Raw genomic sequence first — 25,317 nt, 5'->3', positions numbered from 1 at the left:
TTTTTGTCTTATTTTATTTTAAAAAAGTTACAAAAATGCCAGGGACAAATTTCCTTTGGTTTCTTAGAGAAAAAGAAATATATATATAAACTGCATATCATTACCACTGAGCAGCTGTACCTTTCAAACTGCTGTTGTACAAAAAGCCTTTATTACTGTATCAAAAACATAAATGTGTAAAATAATAATAATAATTTAAATGTGTGGGGTTACGACAGGTACAACACAGAGGGTCTGCAGTACCGCCTCAGGGCGATGTATGACACATAATTCTGACTGCAGCTAATATTCAACGACGACTGAGAGAAGGGGATTGGGGTTCCTGGGATACACCCCCATTAAATTCTGCACCCCGATACCCTTGATGCATCTCCCTTGGGCTCTTTGCAATTTCTTAGTGCATTAAGTGAATAAAGGTGGAGAGATTTCTGCCCACCCCTGACCTCTGACCTTTGACCCCCCTTCGTGAGACAATCTTTCCACTGTTGGCAGTACAAGAGGAGCCCCCCACAGACTTCCTGTTATCTGGGGTACAACAAAAAAGGCCCCTCTAATCAGCCCTTCCATTCTCTGAGGTACGACAGGAGCCCCTCTCTCGGCCTCTCCGCTCTCTGGGGTACGAGAGGAGCCCCTCTCGGCCTCTCCGCTCTCTGGGGTACGAGAGGAGCCCCTCTCTCGGCCTCTCCGCTCTCTGGGGTACGAGAGGAGCCCCTCTCTCGGCCTCTCCGCTCTCTGGGGTACGAGAGGAGCCCCTCTCGGCCTCTCCGCTCTCTGGGGTACGAGAGGAGCCCCTCTCGGCCTCTCCGCTCTCTGGGGTACGAGAGGAGCCCCTCTCTCGGCCTCTCCGCTCTCTGGGGTACGAGAGGAGCCCCTCTCTCTGCCTCTCCGCTCTCTGGGGTACGAGAGGAGCCCCTCTCTCGGCCTCTCCGCTCTCTGGGGTACGAGAGGAGCCCCTCTCTCGGCCTCTCCGCTCTCTGGGGTACGAGAGGAGCCCCTCTCGGCCTCTCCGCTCTCTGGGGTACGAGAGGAGCCCCTCTCGGCCTCTTCGCTCTCTGGGGTACGAGAGGAGCCCCTCTCTCGGCCTCTCCGCTCTCTGGGGTACGAGAGGAGCCCCTCTCTCTGCCTCTCCGCTCTCTGGGGTACGAGAGGAGCCCCTCTCGGCCTCTCCGCTCTCTGGGGTACGAGAGGAGCCCCTCTCTCTGCCTCTCCGCTCTCTGGGGTACGACAGGAGCCCCTCTCGGCCTCTCCGCTCTCTGGGGTACGACAGGAGCCCCTCTCGGCCTCTCCGCTCTCTGGGGTACGAGAGGAGCCCCTCTCGGCCTCTCCGCTCTCTGGGGTACGAGAGGAGCCTCTCTCGGCCTCTCCGCTCTCTGGGGTACGAGAGGAGCCCCTCTCTCTGCCTCTCCGCTCTCTGGGGTACGACAGGAGCCCCTCTCGGCCTCTCCGCTCTCTGGGGTACGACAGGAGCCTCTCTCTCGGCCTCTCCGCTCTCTGGGGTACGACAGGAGCCTCTCTCTCGGCCTCTCCGCTCTCTGGGGTACGAGAGGAGCCCCTCTCGGCCTCTCCGCTCTCTGGGGTACGAGAGGAGCCCCTCTCGGCCTCTCCGCTCTCTGGGGTACGAGAGGAGCCCCTCTCGGCCTCTCCGCTCTCTGGGGTACGAGAGGAGCCCCTCTCTAGGCTTCTCAGCTCTCTAGGGTACAAGGGGAGCCACTCAGACTTTCTGCAGTGGGATGTGATATAAGGGTCTTAATTAAAAGCCTTCTGAAGTGCTTCCAGGAGCCCCTGTCTCTGCAGAGAGTGGTTAGGTGTTGCCTGTGAGAACTGGGCGGCCCTTCCACTCTCTGGGGGGGCGGAGAGGGGCCCTGTTCTCAGCTGCTCTGCTCTGGGTACGAGGTGAGTGACCTCCAGGCTCGGGGCGCGAGAGGGCCGCGGCAGCACCGGTGCTCTAGGCTGGTCTCCCTTCCAGACCCGCGTGAGGGAACTCAGTCAAGTTGTCTCCTATGAATTCATTCACTGGGGGGAGAGAGAGACAGGGAGCAGTGACACAGATGAACAGTGTATGGATCCGTAATACTACTGTGTGCACCACACTGTTACTCCAGAGTCTCCTGCAGAGCTCCAGTCACTACTATACAAGTATCATATATACTATACTCCTATATTATATATACACTAGTGAATTCATTCACTGTCGGGAGAGAGACAGGGAGCAGTGAGAGTGACAGATGAACAACATGTAGATCAGTTATACTACTGTGTGCACTGCACTGTTACTCCAGAGTCTCTAGCAGAGCTTCCATTCAACAACGCACCTCTTTCTACTACAATACTCCTATATTATACTGGAACAATACATATATTTGTACTATACACTACTATAACGTATTTGTAAAATATATACTATAAATACCTTAGTATACTCCAATACGCATGCACAATACTAGTACAGTATTACATAAATATACACACTATGAAGTACTGTAGTATAAGATGTGTAGTATATGACATATGCTAGAAACTGTAGTGTGCATATACGTCTATAAATACAGCACAAACCACAGCCTTTTTAGTCGCCTTCCTGTGAACCCAGTCACCACTAGCACCGTGCATGCCCTTTTTATAGCAAAAACACCCCTAACTAACCCCTTGTGAAAATGTGGACTCCAGCCTTTCACCAGTAATCTAACGATCACTTAATTATCACCCCATGAGCCTATTTACAGTTATTAAAGGTCCCTTGGGGGCCTCTAGTGGCGGCTTCCTGCTACTGCAGTGCATTCACAGGCTGGTCCATCACAGTGTCTCTTGCAAGGGTAGGGCTGGTCACCAGTGGGCAGAAAGTAATTGCCAGCAACATCATTTGACAGATCCCTCTCTAGTAATGTGGGGTGAACCCAGTGGTAAAACGAGCAGCTGTGCCAAACCCACCTTCCTCCAGCGTGATGGGCGGCGGCGCCCCAAAATCCAAGGGCATCTCCTCTGGCTTCACCCCGCTCGGAGGAGCCCCTGATCCTGGCTGAGGCGGGTGGCTCGGGGGGTCCCCACACTGGAACCCCCTCTGCTGCAGGTCCCAGTCACAGCTGCCCCCGCCAAACTGCCCGGGGTACGAAGGGGGGGGAGGCGCAGGGAGGGGCGTGGGGGCGTCGGCGTGGAAGTAATGCTGGGAGACGGAGAGAGGAAGGGGGTACAGGGAGGGCGAGGGGGAGGAGGGGCAGGACTCCGGGGCGAACGGGCAGGGGAGGGGCTCGAAGGGGGGCGCGGGACAGCCGGGCGACAGCTGGGCGAAGGCCGCGGGGGCGCAGGGGGAGCTGGAGACGGGGCTGTCGGCGGGGTACGGGCTGAGGGAGGAGGCCTGGGACGGCGAGGGGGAGGACGACAGGTAGGGGGAGTCCAGCCAGGGAGAGGGGGAAGGGGAGAGGGCAGAGGGGTGTGGCCTCTGCAGCTGGGGGAGCATCAGCTCGTTCAGGCCCAGCTCCAGGCACTCGAAGCTGGGGTGCCTCTCCAGGAATGCACCCCTCAGGCGTCCTGGGGCTCCGTCCCCACCGTGGGGGCAGTACCTGTGGCTCTCCAGCCTCTCGTCTTGATACACCATGGTGCTGAGGTAACTGGGGTGGTACTCGCTGGGGTAAGGAGGAAGGGTGACCCCTGTCTGATGCCCACCACTCTCCACTCCCTCTCCTCCATCGCCTCCCCCATGGTCCCCTCGCGGTCTGGGGGTACCCCCTCCTTCACCAGGACCCAAGGGGTGTAGTGTCACTCCCCCCAACCCCCCCATGACCATTGCAGAAGGGCAAGGAAGAGGCTCCTCCTCTTTGAACATCACTGAGAGAGACAGAGAGAGAGGGGTTAATACAGACACACTGACTGACTGGACACTCCAGTACATTAACACTGCACTGAGAGAGAGGGGTTCATACAGACACACTGACTGACTGGACACTCCAGTACATTAACACTGCACTGAGAGAGAGGGGTTCATACAGACACACTGACTGACTGGACACTCCAGTACATTAACACTGCACTGAGAGAGAGGGGTTCATACAGACACACTGACTGACTGGACACTCCAGTACATTAACACTGCACTGAGAGAGAGGGGTTCATACAGACACACTGACTGACTGGACACTCCAGTACATTAACACTGCACTGAGAGAGAGGGGTTAATACAGACACACTGACTGACTGGACACTCCAGTACATTAACACTGCACTGAGAGAGAGGGGTTCATACAGACACGCTGACTGGACACTCCAGTACATTAACACTGCACTGAGAGAGAGGGGTTCATACAGACACACTGACTGACTGGACACTCCAGTACATTAACACTGCACTGAGAGAGAGGGGTTCATACAGACACACTGACTGGACACTCCAGTACATTAACACTGCACTGAGAGAGAGGGGTTCATACAGACACACTGACTGACTGGACACTCCAGTACATTAACACTGCACTGAGAGAGAGGGGTTCATACAGACACACTGACTGACTGGACACTCCAGTACATTAACACTGCACTGAGAGAGAGGGGTTAATACAGACACACTGACTGACTGGACACTCCAGTACATTAACACTGCACTGAGAGAGAGGGGTTCATACAGACACACTGACTGACTGGACACTCCAGTACATTAACACTGCACTGAGAGAGAGGGGTTCATACAGACACACTGACTGGACACTCCAGTACATTAACACTGCACTGAGAGAGAGGGGTTCATACAGACACACTGACTGACTGGACACTCCAGTACATTAACACTGCACTGAGAGAGAGGGGTTCATACAGACACACTGACTGACTGGACACTCCAGTACATTAACACTGCACTGAGAGAGAGGGGTTCATACAGACACACTGACTGACTGGACACTCCAGTACATTAACACTGCACTGAGAGAGAGGGGTTAATACAGACACACTGACTGACTGGACACTCCAGTACATTAACACTGCACTGAGAGAGAGGGGTTCATACAGACACACTGACTGACTGGACACTCCAGTACATTAACACTGCACTGAGAGAGAGGGGTTCATACAGACACACTGACTGGACACTCCAGTACATTAACACTGCACTGAGAGAGAGGGGTTCATACAGACACACTGACTGACTGGACACTCCAGTACATTAACACTGCACTGAGAGAGAGGGGTTAATACAGACACACTGACTGACTGGACACTCCAGTACATTAACACTGCACTGAGAGAGAGGGGTTCATACAGACACACTGACTGACTGGACACTCCAGTACATTAACACTGCACTGAGAGAGAGGGGTTCATACAGACACACTGACTGACTGGACACTCCAGTACATTAACACTGCACTGAGAGAGAGGGGTTCATACAGACACACTGACTGACTGGACACTCCAGTACATTAACACTGCACTGAGAGAGAGGGGTTAATACAGACACACTGACTGACTGGACACTCCAGTACATTAACACTGCACTGAGAGAGAGGGGTTCATACAGACACGCTGACTGGACACTCCAGTACATTAACACTGCACTGAGAGAGAGGGGTTCATACAGACACACTGACTGACTGGACACTCCAGTACATTAACACTGCACTGAGAGAGAGGGGTTCATACAGACACACTGACTGGACACTCCAGTACATTAACACTGCACTGAGAGAGAGGGGTTCATACAGACACACTGACTGACTGGACACTCCAGTACATTAACACTGCACTGAGAGAGAGGGGTTCATACAGACACACTGACTGACTGGACACTCCAGTACATTAACACTGCACTGAGAGAGAGGGGTTAATACAGACACACTGACTGACTGGACACTCCAGTACATTAACACTGCACTGAGAGAGAGGGGTTCATACAGACACACTGACTGACTGGACACTCCAGTACATTAACACTGCACTGAGAGAGAGGGGTTCATACAGACACACTGACTGGACACTCCAGTACATTAACACTGCACTGAGAGAGAGGGGTTCATACAGACACACTGACTGACTGGACACTCCAGTACATTAACACTGCACTGAGAGAGAGGGGTTCATACAGACACACTGACTGACTGGACACTCCAGTACATTAACACTGCACTGAGAGAGAGGGGTTCATACAGACACACTGACTGGACACTCCAGTACATTAACACTGCACTGAGAGAGAGGGGTTCATACAGACACACTGACTGACTGGACACTCCAGTACATTAACACTGCACTGAGAGAGAGGGGTTCATACAGACACACTGACTGGACACTCCAGTACATTAACACTGCACTGAGAGAGAGGGGTTCATACAGACACCCTGACTGACTGGACACTCCAGTACATTAACACTGCACTGAGAGAGAGGGGTTCATACAGACACACTGACTGGACACTCCAGTACATTAACACTGCACTGAGAGACAGATGGTGGCCCTGGCCGTGCTGACAGCTGAGGTACCTGGCAGGTACTTGAAGCTCTGTGTGCCACTGCGCTTCCTCTTGCCGTTGGAGACGTAGAAGCAGACGGGGATGGGCCGGCTCACGGTGACGTCGCTGTAGGCTGGGACCTGGACAAACAGGGCGCACTGCGCACACACACACAGTACAGAAACACACACAGAGTCATCACCTGGCAACGGGCTCTTCGGTCACGGAGGCGCAACGACACACTAACTGCGCACTGCCTGCCTGACACACTAAGAGCCTGAACTTTTAACAACTAAGTAACGAGATTGACACCCTGGCTCCTCTCAAATCGCAGCGGGATGAGATCCTCCAGGATAGGAGACTCTTTACACAGAGGGTGGTGGGGGTGGGGAACAAGCTGCCCAGCCATGTTGTTGAAGCCGATACCCTGGCTCCTCTCCAGACACAGCTGGGTGAGACCCTCCAGTCATGACAGGAGGCTCTTCTTTACACAGAGGGGGGTGGGGGTGGGGAACAAGCTGCCCAGCCATGTTGTTGAAGCCGATACCCTGGCTCCTCTCCAGACACAGCTGCATGAGCTTCTGGAATCAATTAACCACGGACTATCAAATGGGCTCAACTGGCTGATGGGTCTACTTTTGTTTTTAACGGACAAGTGAAGGTTTATTCCCTGCTGAAAAGAGAAGAAAAGAAACACAATGTTTCAGCTGTGGAGTCCTAGACACCCGAAGATGGCCCCACAGCCGAAACGTTGTGTTTCTTTTCTTCTCTGTTCAGCCGGGAATAAACCTGTACTTGTTCCTTCTGCGGCCTGCGCCTGCGAGAACCACTCCTGTTTCTAGTCTTTCCGTAGTGTCCTACAGAGTGGGAGGGCGGCAGGTAGGTGCTGGAAGCTGCAACGCCCTTCGTCGACACTAGATGGAGCCGCCGCGCTGTGACACGACGCCAGCCTGGCTCCTCGGGCGTATACCTCATGGCTTTTGTCCCGGTCGACGAGGGCCTCCTCTTCCCACTGGAACTTGCCATCTGTCAATCAAACCCAATAAAAACCCTCAGTGGTTCTGGGATGGGGACGGTGGTCTGCATGCCTCTCCCCGTAAGGGACTTTATTATTACACATGGGCTGAACAAGCACCCGGAACAAATTTATATCTTTTTGCTTTCTTTGATAAAGAAGGTGATATTTAGTTTGTGGCAAAGGTCATTTCCACAGTAGGATTTCTCCACACCGTCTGTTCTTATGGCACTGCTGTCTTTTGGGGACAATCTCTCAAAAGCTGTCTCCCCCTTTAACTGTAAAATATTCCTACAACTACGCACACAGCTACTCCCCACACAGTCTCGATGTTTCCTGACTCGCTTTCTTTGATCTTTATGTTTTACCTGTCTTCCCTCTACAGTCTCACTGTCACCTGTCTCACTCTACAGTCTCAGAGTTACCTGTCTCTCTCTCTACAGTCTCACTGTCACCTGTCTCTCTCTACAGTCTCAGAGTTACCTGTCTCTCTCTCTACAGTCTCACTGTCACCTGTCTCTCTATCTACAGTCTAAGAGTTACCTGTCTATCTCTGTCTAGAGTCTCAGTGTTACCTGTCTCTCTCTCTCTGCAGTCTCACTGTCACCTGTGTCTCGCTCTACAGTCTCACTGTCACCTGTCTCTCCCTCTGCAGTCTCATTGTTACCTGTGTCTCTCTCTGCAGTCTCACTGTCACCTGTCTCTCTACAGTTTCAGAGTTACCTGTCTCTCTCTCTCTACAGTCTCACTGTCACCTGTGTCTCGCTCTACAGTCTCACTGTCACCTGTCTCTCCCTCTGCAGTCTCACTGCTACCTGCCTCCCTCCTCCTCCTCCCTCTCAGTCGGCGACCTCGGTGTTACCTGGTCCTTTCTCGATGAAAACGACCTTTGACTCCGGCAGGAAGTTGGCTCCGCTCAGCACAAGCTCCTCCCCTCCCTCCACGGAACAGGAAGTGAGGCTGGCGGCCTCGACCACGGGCAGCTCCTGCGCGGAGCGCTGGGCTGAGAGGGACAGACCAGCACCCATCAATACTCCGATCGGCGCGCTGCTGCCCATCCACGGCGATCTCTATTGATCCACAACCCGCCCAGTACCGGCCGCCACGCCCAGATACCCGAACAGAACGATCAACAGCCCGCGCAATACACCGACTCAGAGACTGGTCACCTGGCTAAAGCAACAGGCGGCTCCCACAGGGCTCGTGACCCTCGCCACCAGAGGGCGCCATGGAGAAGGGATGAAATGCAGACCGTGGGGTTGGAACCAGCAGCTCCATTGCACTGGGTCTCACAGCGAGCTCACCGACATCGTCCCCAGGGAAGCTGACGGACACGCTCGACGTGCTGTACCGAGCAGCCAGGGGATTATTCCACGGCAAGGACGCCACGCCGGACGTGTGAGCCTCCGGTGCTGGTAATCAATGCTATGCAAGTGTCAGTACAGGCAGAGATAGGCCTCTTCCCAAATCAGCCCCGGCAGCTGCTCACAGATGGGAGGCGTGTCAGGCCAAGCCAGCAGCTGTGCCACCCTGTACCTCACTGGAGCTCAGCAGGCGTGAGCCTGGCCAGTACCTGGATGGGAGACTCCTGGGAAAGCTAAGGCTGCTGCTGGGAGAAATGTCAGTGGGGCCAGCAGGGGGCGCTCACCCTACGGGCTGTGTGGGTCCTAATGCCCCAATACAGTGACGGGGACACTAGACTGTAAACAAGGCGCCGTCCTTCAGATAAGACATAAAACTGAGGTCCTGCCTCTCTATGGTCAGTCAAGACCCCAGGGTGTCTCTCAGAAAGAGTAGGGGTGTGACCCCAGTGTCCTGGACAGACTCCCCCTGGTCTTTACCAGTCATGGCCTCCTAATCACCCCCCTCTCTGAACTGGCCTCATCACTCTGCTCTCCTCCCCACTGAGAGCTGGAGTGTGTGAGCGGACTGGAGCATCATCACACTGGGGGGGTGAAGGGGGTCCCCAGTACTGGACGGCGCTGGGAGGGGAGTGTCATGGAAAGGCGCTATAGATGTGTAGGGATTGTACTATTATTTTACTATTACTCACAGCACTCTATGGGCAGGGAGGCGGTCTGCAGAGACAGCACCCTCCCGGGAGACAGCGGCACATGAGTCCGGAAAACCAGCCGCACTCTCGTGTTCTTCCGGCCAACATCAGTCTCCCCCTTGCGAAGCTCGATGTCCGAATTCCGCAGCTTTAAAATCCCAGCACAGTCCACCCTGAGAGAGAGGGGTTCATACAGACACACTGACTGACTGGACACTCCATTACATTAACACTGCACTGAGAGAGAGGGGTTCATACAGACACACTGACTGACTGGACACTCCAGTACATTAACACTGCACTGAGAGAGAGGGGTTCATACAGACACACTGACTGACTGGACACTCCAGTACATTAACACTGCACTGAGAGAGAGGGGTTCATACAGACACACTGACTGACTGGACACTCCAGTACATTAACACTGCACTGAGAGAGAGGGGTTCATACAGACACACTGACTGAACACTCCAGTCCATTAACACTGCACTGAGAGAGAGGGGTTCATACAGACACACTGACTGACTGGACACTCCAGTCCATTAACACTGCACTGAGAGAGAGGGGTTCATACAGACACACTGACTGACTGGACACTCCAGTACATTAACACTGCACTGAGAGAGAGGGGTTCATACAGACACACTGACTGACTGGACACTCCAGTACATTAACACTGCACTGAGAGAGAGGGGTTCATACAGACACACTGACTGGATACTCCAGTACATTAACACTGCACTGAGAGAGAGGGGTTAATACAGACACACTGACTGACTGGACACTCCAGTACATTAACACGGCACTGAGAGAGAGGGAAAAAGAGAATGCACACTCACAATGCACTCATCCCATTCTCTGGAGTCAGTGGGATGTCCAGGATCTTAGTGCCAGCCTGCACACTCTCCTGGCTGGCTGTACCCACCATCTTCCCCGTGATCCTGTGGATCTGGTAGAAGGGGTGTGGCCTCAGAGTCCGCTCATCAGCAGTCCCCACAAACATCTGGAGAGAGATGGGCTGATCACTGTACCCCAACAGCTGGAACACAGAGGAGGAGCATGGACAGATAAGAACACATTTGTATCTTTATGATCTGGTGTTTTAGTGAAATATCTTCACAACAATGAATATAGTTCTCAAACACTAAATCAATACTAAAACATATGAGAGAGGGGGGTTGATACAGACACACTGACTGGGTACTCCAGTACATTAACACTGCACTGAGAGAGAGGGGTTCATACAGACACACTGACTGGACACTCCAGTACATTAACACTGCACTGAGAGAGAGGGGTTCATACAGACACACTGACTGGACACTCCAGTACATTAACACTGCACTGAGAGAGAGGGGTTCATACAGACACACTGACTGACTGGACACTCCAGTACATTAACACTGCACTGAGAGAGAGGGGTTCATACAGACACACTGACTGACTGGACACTCCAGTGCATTAACACTGCACTGAGAGAGAGGGGTTCATACAGACACACTGACTGACTGGACACTCCAGTACATTAACACTGCACTGAGAGAGAGGGGTTCATACAGACACACTGACTGACTGGACACTCCAGTACATGAACACTGCACTGAGAGAGAGGAAGAAGGAGGGGTAAATACATTAACTTTTCCCACGCTTGTCATTTAGTAAGTCAGGATCGTCTCAAACCTTCCCTCCCTCTCTCTGACTCTCTCTCCCTCAGAGGTCAGAGGTCAGGGCAGGCTCTGTGGGCATGAAGTATTCAGTTCCGTTCAGTACGGGTGTGTGCTGTATGCCTCTCTCTCTGTGCTGGTGAGCCGAATCTGTCTGAGCCCGGGCCTCTAATGAGTAACCTGCAGAGATCACTGCTGCGGGCCTGGTGGAAGTGTGAGGAGGACAGCCGGGTGGTTATCGCAGGCTCTCCCTGCCTGTGGTTAGAGAGGTAGGCCCCGCTCCCCTGATCTCAGCACTGAGAGGAGAGCGTGACAGGAGCTCCACACTGAGCACAGAGGGATTCCTCCCTGCACACTGCAACAGCTCTCTCCCTGTCTGTCTGTTAGAGCTCCTCTCTCCTCTCCACTCCCCCTGTCTCTCCTCTCCCCCTGTCTCTACTCTCTCCTGTCTCTCCTCTCCCCCTGTCTCTCCTCTCCTCCTATCTCTATGTCTCTACTCTCTCCTGTCTCTCCTCTCCCCCTGTCTCTCCTCTCTCTCTCCCCCGTCTCTCCTCTCTCTCCTTTCTCTCCTCTCCCCCATCTCTCCTCTCTCTTGTCTCTCCTCTCCCCCTGTCTCTCCTCTCTCCCCCGTCTCTCCTCTCTCTCCTTTCTCTCCTCTCCCCCGTCTCTCCTCTCTCCTGTCCCCCATCTCTCCTCTCTCTTGTCTCTCCTCTCCCCCTGTCTCTCCTCTCTCCTCTCTCTCTCCTGTCTCTCCTCTCCTCTCCCTTCTCCTGCTCTTTTCTCTCCTCTTACCCTCTGTCTCTCTTCTCTCTCCTCTCACTGTCTCTCCTCCCTGTCTCTCCTCTGTCCTGTCTCTCCTCTCTCTCCTCTCTCTTACTGTAAGAGCAGTGGGCACAGTGCCAGTTGGGAGGGGGAGACCCACACAAACACACACAGACACAGAGCACAGCTCCGCTCAGCCCTTCCCAGAGTTCCCCCCACTGATGTCCCTGTGTGCCACGCCCATCCCTGCTTTCACCACAGTCTCACTGGGCTTTACTGTACTAGACTGTACTTTTACCACAGTCTCACTGGGCTTTACTGTACTAGACTGCACTCTTACCACAGTCTCACTGGGCTTTACTGCACTGGACTGCACTCTTACCACAGTCTCACTGGGCTTTACTGTAGTAGACTGCACTCTTACCACAGTCTCACTGGGCTTTACTGTACTAGACTGCACTCTTACCACAGTCTCACTGGGCTTTACTGCACTGGACTGCACTCTTACCACAGTCTCACTGGGCTTTACTGTACTAGACTGCACTCTTACCACAGTCTCACTGGGCGTTACTGTACTAGACTGCACTCTTACCACAGTCTCACTGGGCTTTACTGCACTGGACTGCACTCTTACCACAGTCTCACTGGGCTTTACTGCACTGGACTGCACTCTTACCACGGTCTCACTGGACTGCACTCTTACCACAGTCTCACTGGGCTTTACTGTACTAGACTGCACTCTTACCACAGTCTCACTGGGCGTTACTGTACTAGACTGCACTCTTACCACAGTCTCACTGGGCTTTACTGCACTGGACTGCACTCTTACCACAGTCTCACTGGGCTTTACTGCACTGGACTGCACTCTTACCACGGTCTCACTGGACTGCACTCTTACCACAGTCTCACTGGGCTTTACTGTACTAGACTGCACTGTTACTACAGTCTCACTGGGCTTTACTGCACTGGACTGTACTCTTACCACAGTCTCACTGGGCTTTACTGCACTGGACTGCACTCTTACCACAATCACACGGGACATTACTGTACTAGACTGCACTCTTACCACAGTCTCACTGGGCTTTACTGCACTGGACTGCACTCTTACCACAGTCTCACTGGGCTTTACTGCACTGGACTGCACTCTTACCACAATCACACGGGACATTACTGTGCTTTGGGCTTTACTGTCTGTTTTGACTGTGGTACAAATGAAGGGACAGTATGTGTTAATATCTAACATGACAGATTCCCTCCACTGAAACTCGAACAATCGTAAGGAGTCTATAAACAGGTGTCTGTGTGTAGGAACAGTGAGTGTGTGTATACTGTGTAGTGTAAAAAGTGCAAGTGTGTGTGTCCTGTGTAAAAAGTGTGTGTGTGTCCTGCTTAGTGTAAACAGTGCAAGTGTGTGTTCTGTGTAGAGTAAACAGTGCGAGTGTGTGTCCTGTGATTATACACTATGTGTGTAGTGTGAGCGTACGTGTGCAGTATCTATGTATGTAGTGTGTTAGTATGTGCGCAGTGTGTGAGTATGTTTGCAGTATGCGAGTATGTGTAGTGTTTACTGTGAGAGTATTTGTTCAGTGTTGAGTATGTGTGTAATATATAAGTATGTGTGTAGTGTGTATGTATTTACTGTATGAGTATGTGTGTGGTGTTTACTGTGTGAGTGTGTGTGCAGTGTGTGAGTATGTGTATAGTGTGAGAGTACTGTATGTGTGTAGTGTTTACTGTGTGAGTGTGAGTGCGTTTGTAAGTGTGTAGTGTGTTAGTATGTGTGTAGTGTGAGAGTGTGTGTGTAGTGTTTACTGTGCAAGTATGTGTTTACTGTGTGAGTAAGTGTGTAGTGAGAGTGCGTGTGTAGTTTTTACTGTCGAGTATGTGTGTCTGCTTCTCTGCAGAGTGACTCAACATGTTCAGTGTGCTCAGAGAGAGTGTGTGTTTCAGTCTCTCTTTACAGTCCAGTTCACATGTGGAATCTCGTTCATTTCCTGTCTTAATGAGCCCCTCTGCTCACACGCACTCACTGCCTTACACTGACGCACGCAGACGCACAGGGCCCTGCACAATCACTGATAACACACACGGATAACACCAACACACACCCATGACACACGCGCACTCACTGACAACACACACCTTTGACACACACATCGCTGACACACACAAAGATAGCATACCCTGACACATATACATACACTGATAAGACATACAGCAATGCCACACGCACACCGATGGCACACACGCACATAATGACAACATACACTGACGACACACAAGAGTACACTGATAATACACCACTGGCAGAGAGGCACACACTGATTATGCACACACACCAATGACACACACGTACACAATGATAACAAACACACCAATGACACACATGCACGCACAGATAACATACACCGATGACAAACACGAACACACAGATAACACATTAAAATAACACAAACAGATGATACACATCAACAAAACACACTCACGCACACTGATGAAAAATGCGCACAGTGATAGCACTCACACCAATGACACACATTCATAATCAATGAATGACACACAGGCACACACTGATAACACACACCAATGACACACACATTGATGATACACACATTCATAACACATCAGCAACACACACTCTGATGACACTCACGCACACACTGATACACACTGATTACACACACATCAATAACACACACACTGATTACACTCATAAACACACTGATACACACTGATTACACAGGCACACACTGATAAAACACACACTAATGACACACACACATTGATGATACACGCAATGAGAACACATCCATGACACACACAGTGAGGACACACGTGTACACACTGATACACACTGATGACACGCACACACAGATGACAATCACACACTGATGACACACACAAAGATACACACCGATAACAAGCAAAAACTAATAACACATACAGTACTAGTAACACAAACAGATGATACACACATTGATAACACATCAACAAAACACACTCACACACACTGATGAAAAATGCGCACACGGATAGCACTCCGATGACACACATTCATAATCAATGAATGACACACAGGCACACACTGATAACACACACCAATGACACACACATTGATGATACACACGTTCATAACACATCAGCAACACACACTCTGATGACACTCACGCACACACTGATATACAGGCACACACTGATAAAACACACACACTAATGACACACATACACATTGATGATACACGCATTGATAACACATCAATGACACACACAATGATGACAGGCGTACAAACTGATAACAGACAGATGACAAACACACTGATGACACACACAGATACACACCGATGACAAGCGCACAGTGATACACACTGTTAAGGCACACACACTGATACACACCGATGACACACACGCACACACTGATACAGACTGATGACACATGCGCACACTGTAACACACCAACGACACACACACGCACACTGATGACACACACGTGCACACTTATACAAACCGACGACAAAGACACACGCACACACTGTTACACACCAACAACACACACGAGCACACTGATACACAACGACGACACAGGCACACACTGATTCAGACTGATGACACACACGCGCACATTGTTACACACATACGACACACACACGCACACTGTTACACACCGACGACACACACGGGCACACTGATACAGACTGATGACACAGACATGCACACTGTTACACACCGACGACACACACGGGCACACTGATACAGACTGATGACACAGACATGCACACTGTTACACACCGACGACACACATGTGCACACTGAAGAGTAGTAAAAGGTCCAAAATGGAACTCTAACTGGGACGTTTAATCTGGTCAGGACTATGCCCCACCAGGTGGGGAAGTTACCTTGACAACAGGGTGCCCTCCTGGTGTTGCCTTGACAGCCCCCCGGCTGCCCTCTGTCTCATAGTGCGCCCGGTGATGGGGGCGTGGCTGGATATCGATACGCAGCTCGTATTGGTCATACTGGGATGGCAGTGGCCAATCAAGAGGTGGCAGAGCAGTGGACCTGCAAGTAATAACCAAGGTCATTGAAAGAACAGGTTAATACAGACACACTGACTGACTGGACACTCCAGTACATTAACACTGCACTGAGAGAGAGGGGTTCATACAGACACACTGACTGGACACTCCAGTACATTAACACTGCACTGAGAGAGAGGGGTTCATACAGACACACTGACTGGACACTCCAGTACATTAACACTGCACTGAGAGAGAGGGGTTCATACAGACACACTGACTGACTGGACACTCCAGTACATTAACACTGCACATCATTATCAATGCGTGTATCATCAATGTGTACGTGTGTCATTAGTGTTGCTGATGTGTTATGAATGTGTGTATCATCAATGTTTGTGTCATTGGTGTGTGTTATCAGTGTGTGCCTGTGTGTCATTCATTGATTATGAATGTGTGTCATCGGTGTGAGTGCTATCAGTGTGCGCATTTTTCATCAGTGTGTGTGAGTGTGTTTTGTTGATGTGTTATCAATGTGTATATCATCTGTTTGTGTTACTGGTACTGTATGTGTTATCAGTTTTTGCTTGTTATCGGTGTGTATCTTTGTGTGTGTCATCAGTGCGTGTGTGTCAGCACTGTGTGCGTGTCATCAGTGTGTATCAGTGTGTACGTGTGTATCATCACTGTGTCATGGATGTGTTCTCAATGCGTGTATCATCAATGCGTGTGTGTGTGTCATTGGTGTGTGTTTTATCAGTGTGTGCCTGTGTAATCAGTGTGTATCAGTGTGTTTATGAGTGTCATCAGTTTGTGTTATTGATGTGTGTGTAATCAGTGTGTGCGTGAGTGTCATCAGAGTGTGTTGCTGATGTGTTATGAATGTGCAGTGCATTAAAGGCAGAAAAAAAAGTGGGAGGAGAGTAGTCTGAATTGGGTTCCAGGACGGTGTCCCAGCTCACACATCGCACTCAACAGCCAGCCGCGAGCGTTTCCAAGCCCGGCGAGGCCGCATCCACCGGCGGGGAGCTGCGTCACTGCTCCGCCCGGCTTCTCCTGCGCCTGCGCCTCGCCCGGGGCCCCGTCCCTGTGCACTCGCTCACCCGCGTCAGGTGATGCCCTGCTAGGGCAGCGATTGGCTCCTGTCTCAGACCTTCCCCGAGGTGATTGGTGGAGTGACCAAGCACTCGGCATGTGACCTCTACAGTGAGCTTCCTCCCACTCATTTAGAAAGGGAGCAACCATCCCTTTATATATCACCGACAGCGGCAATGACTTTCAGTTTATGGTTTCTATGTTAACTGTAACTGAAACCATAATGCTTTTTTGTCGTATTTTCTTCATGTCACGTGTGTTTTCTAGCCTCGAAAGTATCTTTAACACTGCGGTTCTGCAGATTACAAGGCTACAACACAAGGAAAATCCTTTCATAAAGTTAACTTTATGCTAATCAGCCGGCGCTGATTGGTCGGAGTTGCTTTACCGTCTTTCAGGTACCAGTTACCTTAGGAAGAATATTTACAAGTGTTATTATCTCGGCAGTACGAGACAAGCTCTGCTTTCATGTTTTGTAATTGCAGATTAGACTATCTCTTTTGTAAATCTAGAAAGATTTACAGCCGAGGTCGAGAGTTAAAACTGAATATAAAATCCAAAATTGTTCACACGCGACAAAAAGCGGTGCGCTAGTCTTTCATCTGTCCGTTCAAATAATTCCTCGACGCATTTTTTCTCCTGTTCCGCCACTATTTCGCGTGCAAACCTTCACGTGAGCACGAAATGTGAAGTCTTTTGACCGCCGCAATTGACTGGTTCCACCATTTCCTCGTGATCACTAATACAGGACATGTAAAATATATATAATAATAATGGAACAAGTAATAGGTTTATTCCATGCTGAAAAAAAGAAGAAAGAGAACACAACGTTTCGGCCGTGGAGCCTTCTTCAGGTGTGGGGCACACCTGAAGAAGGCTCCACGGCCGAAACGTTGTGTTCTCTTTCTTCTTTTTTTCAGCATGGAATAAACCTATTACTTGTTCCTTTGCAGCCTACGCATGCTGACGCAGCTACCCACCTGAACTATATAATAATAATTACTTCCACTTATACAGCGCTTTTCTGGAAACTCCACTCAAAGCGCTTTACAGGTAATGGGGATCCCCTCCACCCCCCCCAGTGTGATGATGCTCCAGTCCGCTCACACACTCCAGCTCTCAGTGGGGAGGAGAGCAGAGTGATGAGGCCAGTTCAGAGAGGGGGGTGATCAGGAGGCCATGACTGGTAAAGACCAGGGGGAGTCTGTCCAGGACACTGGGGTCACACCCCTACTCTTTCTGAGAGACACCCTGGGGTCTTGACTGACCACAGAGAGGCAGGACCTCGGTTTTACGTCTCATCTGAAGGACGGCTCCTTGTTTACAGTCTAGTGTCCCCGTCACTGTCCTGGGGCATTAGGACCCACACAGACCGCAGGGTGAGCGCCCCCTGCTGGCCCCACTCACACCTCTTCCAGCAGCAGCCTCAGCTTTCCCAGGAGTCTCCCATCCAGGTACTGGCCAGGCTCACGCCTGCTGAGCTGCAGTGGGGCTGCCAGCTGTGAGCTGCAGAGTGATGTGGCTGCTGGCCTTGCCCTCTATCTATACAGTATTGGAAACAGTCATGGGAAAAAAACGGATAGAGCAGTGTCAATTCTGCATCATTAACGATGAGCTTTCGGGTAAGGACGAATGATGAATGAAGTGGAGTATTGTACTGCCTCCCTCTCAAGCCAGCGCAGATTTCTACAGAGGTTTTCCTCAGGGCGGGCAGAGGAGGGCGGAGGAGGGGATCGGGTTCTAATGACCCGTAGGAAGAGAAGAGAGCACCAGCTCACCCACTCTCCGAGATCCCTCAAGCGATGAATCCCCCCTCCGTGACCACTGCTACACCCCCAGCCAGCCATGACAGGAGGTCTCCCAGCCCCCCTCCGTCTCTCCTGCTGCCAGCCGCCTCACCCACCGGACCGCGCGGGGAGGCAATCAATCAATCAATCAATCAATTAAGCCTGCAATCAATCAATAAATCAAGCCTGCAATCGAGGCTTGCCTGTTGTTCCTCACCACATCATCGCCACCACCATCATCATCGTCATCAATGAGCTCCTCCCTAATGGCGTTCAGGAGGAAGGTCAGATCAGTGTGGGGTAATCAATCAAGCCCGCAGCTAGAACTGGCTTGCCTGTCATTCCTCACCACACCACACTATCATCATCATCATCACTATCATAAACAACGGCGTTCAGGAGGAAGGTCAGATCCTAATCTCACCCACTTCAGCTCACCGACGTGTAGATGTCTCGCACCCGGGACTCCCCATCGTGGACCTCTCTCTTCCTCAGACAGGCTGCCTCTTCCTTAGCTAAGCGAGTCACGCCAGATACCTTAAACATATTTGTCTCTCTCCTGTGTTCATTGATATCTCACCGAACTGTCGAAGGTCATTTTACCCTTCAATCATCTGGACCAGTTTAGCTCTCTCTCCTCTTCCCTGCTCTCTTCCTTAGCTAAAGCCGACAAAGGTGGAGTATTGGGATCCCAGAGAAACAGGTCATGAGCTCCAATAAGAACAATTAATAGCTTTATTCCATGCTGTAAAGAGAAGAAAGGAAACAAAACATTCCTTTCTTCTCTTTTCAGCAGGAATAAACCTGTTACTTGTTCCTTTGCAGCCTACGCATGCTGACGCAGCTACCCACCTGAGCTCCAATAGCCTGAGCAGCCAAATACACAAATACACCCTGCACTGCCCTGACCCACCTGAAGATGAGGCTGTGTCTGACCCACCAAATACACCCTGCACTGCCCTGACCCACCTGAAGATGGGGCTGTGTCTGACCCCCCAAATACACCCTGCACTGCCCTGACCCACGTGAAGATGGGGCTGTGTCTGACCCCCCAAATGCACCCTGCACTGCCCTGACCCACCTGAAGATGGGGCTGTCCAACCCACCAAATACACCCTGCACAAACCTGACCCACCTGAAGATGGGGCTGTGAGCGCTCAGCCTGGCCCGGCCCCAGCACACAGCTGACGGGACGCACAGGTAGTCCATGCCCAGTGCCGCAGCCTCCTTCCTGGGCTGGGGCTGCTCCGAGTGTGGGGCCAGGGTGGGAGGAGGGGCAGGGGGCGCGGCGTGCTCCTGCTCCGTCTCTCCCTCCGCCCCGCCTCCCCGCGAGGCCGTCTGGTCCAGGGAGGTTTTCCGGGCCTTCTGGGGGATGCGCTCCAGGCTGGGAGCCAGCGAGAGGGTGGGCGATCCCGTGGCGGCGACGGCAGCGGGGTGCATGCTGGGAAAGCGGGGCGGCTCCTCGCCGCGCTCAAGGGAGGCCAGCCCGTCGTCGGAGCAGCTGCCCCTCCGGGAGGCGGCGGGGGAGGGCGCGGGGGAGCAGCAGGGGCCGTCCGGGCAGCCTGGCCGTCGGCGCTTGCCCCCCGGGGAGGTGGGGCGGGAGCCCGGCGAGAGCGGGGACGCGGGGCGCAGGGGCGACAGGCAGAAGCGGGGCGCGGCGTCGCTCAGCTCGTCCTCGTCGCCCGCCAGCGACTCGCAGCTGGACGCCTCCTCGGACAGCCAGCTCCTGGAGGACAGGCTGCTTGCCGGGCTGGGGCTCAGCGACCCTCCGCCCCCGTCCCGGTAGGAGGAGAAGGGGTCCAGGGGCAGGTAGAGGCGCTCCCTGTCCCAGCCCCCCCACTCTGGGTAGAAGCCCCCGCCCCCTCCGGGCACCCCGCTGTCGTCCTGCGGGGAGATGGTGGTGATCTGAATGCTGGGGCACTCCAGGACCCGGGACCCCGAGACCTGAGAGAGACAGAGAGAGAGGAGGGGGGAACTTCCAGGCTTATGTGCATCATCATCATCATCATCTTCATCATAATCATAATAATAATGTGTCCTGTGAGGGGCTGGTGTCCTGTCCAGGGTGTGTGTGTGTGTGTCCTGTGAGGGGCTGGTGTCCTGTCCAGGGTGTGTGTGTGTGTCCTGTGAGGGGTGGATGAGTGGATGAGTAGATGAGTGCATGTGTACAGAGGTGAACGGGTGAATGGGACGGGTCGGGCCGATAGATCTCCTCTCGTTTGTAACCTTTCTTATAATCTGAATCAAGAGGTTACTAAAGGGCACCGCCTGCACTTCTGACAGATCAGAAGCCGGGACAGGAAGAAGATGTGTGTCTTGTTACAGAAAGGAAGGAGAGCTGTTGAATGAACTGACTGATTGATTCATTGCTAAGTGCTAAACGGATGCGGCAGCAGACGCTTACCTGTACTGAGCGAGCAGGAAGACTCTCGTAGGTGCCGCTGCAGTCCTTACCCAGGGCCCGCCGGGGGGGAGGGGAATGCATCCCAGCCCGGTGATTGGACGGCTGCTGGATTAGGGGGATGCCGATTGGCTGGATGGCTTGGGAGGCCGGGCGAATGTTGTGAGTGATGTCAAAACCGGCATCTGATTGACAGAAACAGAAAGAAAAGTGTAAAATTAACAGCTGAGCGAGGTAGAGCTAGGCTGTACTATACTGCACTGCCTTTACTGCAAGCTCAATCACGTATTCACTGAGATTATAATCATACCACTGACACTGACAGAGCAGTGTGAGACACTCCAGGCTGGACTGGACTGACTGGACTGTGATCTTGATTAGTGATTAACTGAGATTATAATCAGACTCCACTGACACTGACAGAGCAGTCAGAGACTCTCCAGGCTGGACTGGACTGACTTTACTGTGATCTTGATTAGTGATTAACTGGGATTATAATCAGACTCCACTGACACTGACAGAGAGGTCTGAGACTCTCCAGGCTGGACTGGACTGACTTTACTGTGATCTTGATTAGTTATTACCTGAGATTATAATCAGACTCCACTGACACTGACAGAGAGGTCTGAGACTCTCCAGGCTGGACTGGACTGACTTTACTGTGATCTTGATTAGTTATTACCTGAGATTATAATCAGACTCCACTGACACTGACAGAGAGGTCTGAGACTCTCCAGGCTGGACTGGACTGACTTTACTGTGATCTTGATTAGTTATTACCTTAGATTATAATCAGACCACTGACACTGACAGAGAAGTCTGAGACTCTCTAGGCTGGACTGACTGTATTGTGATCTTGATTAGTGATTAACTGAGATTATAATCAGACTCCACTGACAGAGCAGTGTGAGACACTCCAGGCTGGACTGGACTGACTTTACTGTGATCTTGATTAGTTATTACCTGAGATTATAATCAGACTCCACTGACACTGACAGAGAGGTCTGAGACTCTCCAGGCTGGACTGGACTGACTTTACTGTGATCTTGATTAGTTATTACCTGAGATTATAATCAGACTCCACTGACACTGACAGAGAGGTCTGAGACTCTCCAGGCTGGACTGGACTGACTGGACTGTGATCTTGATTAGTGATTACCTGAGATTATAATCAGACTCCACTGACACTGACAGAGCAGTGTGAGACACTCCAGGCTGGACTGGACTGCCTGGACTGTGATCTTGATGAGTTATTACCTGAGATTATAATCAGACTCCACTGACACTTGATGTGCAGTAATACTTTAATACACATCACATCTACTATTCATCAGCAGAAGCATGTGAAATGCATCATCCTGTCATATAAAAGAGAATATACAAGAACTACTCAATGGAAGTACAGAGATGTAAAAGGAATGTCTGCAAGAGGAAAGCTCCAGAAAGACGGAAGGGAGGGATATGAGCTGAGAGGGAGAAGGACTGCCCCAGCAGACAGGAGGGAGCTGTGTTGTGCACAGTAAACACAGTCCAGATGGCAGCTGTTAACTCTGCTCACACGCACTGCTGATCAAAACCACATTGAGGCCTGAGCACACACTCTGCACATGACTATGAGATGGTACTGTACTGCACTGAACACACACTGTACACTGGACACACACTGCACACTGCACTGGATACACACTGTACAATTCAATGGACACACATTGGACACTGAACTGGACACACACTGTACAATTTAATAGACACACATTGGACACTGTACACTCCACTGGACACACACTGTACAATTCACTGGACACACACTGGGCACTGCACTGGACACACACTGAACACTGCACTAATAGCATACTGTACAGTTATGTGCACTTAACACACACTGTACGTTGCACTGAACACACATTGTAAACTGCACTGATCACAGATTGAACAAAAAACTATATGGTTGGCACACTGACCAATGCACTCACCGATGCATTCACTGAACACTCACTGTTCTCCACCACGTGCATTACAGCCCACACTGACCTCCTAGAACACACACTCCAGGCCAGTACACACACCTGACACTGTACAGATTTACACTGCAGACACCACAGCCACTACAGGCACTGCTCACCACAGACACACACTGTACCAGCTGGACTGGACAGCCCCAGTGAGGCTGATCTCACAGGTCCCCCTGACATCAGCTGTCTGGAAGGACCAGGAAGAGGGGCAAGTTTGGGTCAAAGCAGAAGGTTAATTGGTTCAGATCGACCACAACCGGACAGCTTTTGTCCTTGAGAGCAGCAGGCTGTTGGGGTTTCAGTTTCACACGTTCTGTAAACAGGGTGACACAGTGGTCAGCATCACTGCCTCCCAGCCCTGGGGCCCTGGGGTTAGTTCCTGGGGTGCTGTCTGTGTGGAGTTTGCATGTTTCCCTCACTGGGGTTTCCTCCGGGTGCTCCAGTTTCCTGCCACAGTCCAGACGTGTGGTGGTAGGTTCATTGGGTGTGTGTGTGTCCTGTGATGGGCTGGTGTCCTGTCCAGGGTGTGTGTGTGTCCTGTGTAGTAGACTCAGTCAAAATACAGACCAATAAATTTGCCTTGTAGCAATTTACACTACAGACACAGCACATCAATGTGCACTATACACAAAAAAACAGTCAATACACACCCCACACTACACATACAGCACAGTCAATACACACCACACACTACACACACAGCTCAGTCAATACACACCGTACACTACACACACAGCACAGTCAATACACACCGCACACTACACACACAGCGCAGTCAATACACACTGACACTACACACACAGCACAGTCAATACACACTTTACACTACACACACAGCGCAGTCAATACACACTGACACTACACACACAGCACAGTCAATACACACTTTACACTACACACACAGAGCAGTCAATACACACTTTACACTACATACACAGCACAGTCAATACACACTGTATACTACACACACAGCACAGTCAATACACACTGTATACCACACGAAAGGCGCAGTCAATACACACTTTACACTACACACACAGCACAGTCAACACACACTGCACACTACACACACAGCACAGTCACTGCACATCCACACATAGTAAACTGCTCTGCACATACAGACACAATCCGTGCTCACTGCACATACAGACGCGATCCGTGCTCACTGCACATACAGACGCAGTCAGTGCTCACTGCATATACAGACGCAGAAAATTGCTCTGCACATACAGACGCGATCCGTGCTCACTGCACATACAGACGCAATCAGTGCTCACTGCACACACACGCGCAGAAAGGCGCACGGTTCTCCTCAGCAGCCGCACATACCGCTGCCCTCCGCGGCGCTCCGCGCTCGGTCTCCCGGGCTGGCCGGCGGGCTGGCGGCCCGGGGCGGCGGCGTGTCCTCCTCGAACACCAGCTTGAACTCCAGCTCCCCCTCTTCCCAGCCCGGAGCGGCGCCCATCGCGGAGCGAGCGGGACAGTCCGCCTCTGGTCTCTCTCTCTCTCTCTCGGCTCCCGCTCCTGCTCCGGCCGTCCCGTCCCGTCCCGTCCCGTCCCGCGGCTCTTTCCTCACCCTGCGCCCGCAGACGCTCTTTTCTCTCTCGTTTCTTGTTAGTTTCCGCGATGCATAGCCAGTGTGAGCGCAATTAGCGCGACTGCTGCCGCTGCGCTTCGGACACAACTGCTCGGCTCGGCTCGGCGCGGCTCTGGGGCACAAATCGCTTTCCTTCTATTCCTCTTCTTCTTCTTCTTCTTTCTCGTTTCCCCGGCGCTGGCGCGGCTGCTCCCAGCTCCCACTCAGCCCCGCAGCCCCGACTGTGTCCGCCCGCAGACCGGCGGTGACCGCAGCCGTGTCCCTCTCGACCCCGCTGTCCAGGGAGCCGTCATCTGCTGGTCGCACCTTTCCCCGCCACCAGCCCTGTCTCTGGCCCTTCCTCTCTTTTTACTGTTCCTTCTTCCTCCCTCTTTCTCTCTCTCACTCCCTCTCTTTCTCAATTTCCAAACTTTTCCGAACTTTTTTTTTCTCCCTCCCCCGCTGCCCCGTGGAATAAAGTCCTGACTGGAGGGCGCAGACATTCCCGT

At 52.0% G+C, this 25,317-nt stretch overlaps 1 protein-coding gene and 1 non-coding gene across 2 annotated transcripts; both read right to left on the bottom strand.

Moving 5' to 3' along the window:
- Positions 1–25,317, bottom strand: nfatc4 (nuclear factor of activated T cells 4). Its single transcript, XM_088917468.1, has 11 exons — positions 24,562–25,317; positions 21,224–21,405; positions 19,955–20,763; positions 15,818–15,980; positions 10,338–10,537; positions 9,499–9,671; positions 8,308–8,448; positions 7,401–7,456; positions 6,462–6,588; positions 2,929–3,822; positions 1–2,013 (listed from the first exon to the last, which is right to left on the bottom strand). The coding sequence occupies exons 1-11, from the start codon at positions 24,695–24,697 to the stop codon at positions 1,946–1,948; spliced, it is 2,949 nt and encodes a 982-aa protein (XP_088773594.1). The 5' UTR covers positions 24,698–25,317; the 3' UTR covers positions 1–1,945.
- On the bottom strand, positions 16,850–17,159 carry LOC148833275 (Nuclear RNase P). Its single transcript, XR_016091176.1, has one exon.

Source organism: Atractosteus spatula, chromosome 5, assembly GCF_055471065.1.
Source record: "Atractosteus spatula isolate fAtrSpa1 chromosome 5, fAtrSpa1.hap1, whole genome shotgun sequence".
NCBI classification, from domain to species: domain Eukaryota; kingdom Metazoa; phylum Chordata; class Actinopteri; order Semionotiformes; family Lepisosteidae; genus Atractosteus; species Atractosteus spatula.
Note: the sequence above shows the minus strand (reverse complement) of the source record. Positions and strands in the feature narration are given on the sequence as shown.

Bases quoted from the DNA above. Each gene is read 5' to 3' on its own strand.
- nfatc4 (XM_088917468.1), bottom strand. From the start codon at position 24,697: ATGGGCGCCGCTCCGGGCTGGGAAGAGGGGGAGCTGGAGTTCAAGCTG. The intron at 20,764-21,223 runs GTAAGCGTCTGC...TGTCTCTCTCAG, and splicing joins TTCCTGCTCGCTCAGTACAG to GTCTCGGGGTCCCGGGTCCT. The intron at 15,981-19,954 runs GTGGGTCAGGTT...TATTACTTGCAG, and splicing joins GCTCACAGCCCCATCTTCAG to GTCCACTGCTCTGCCACCTC.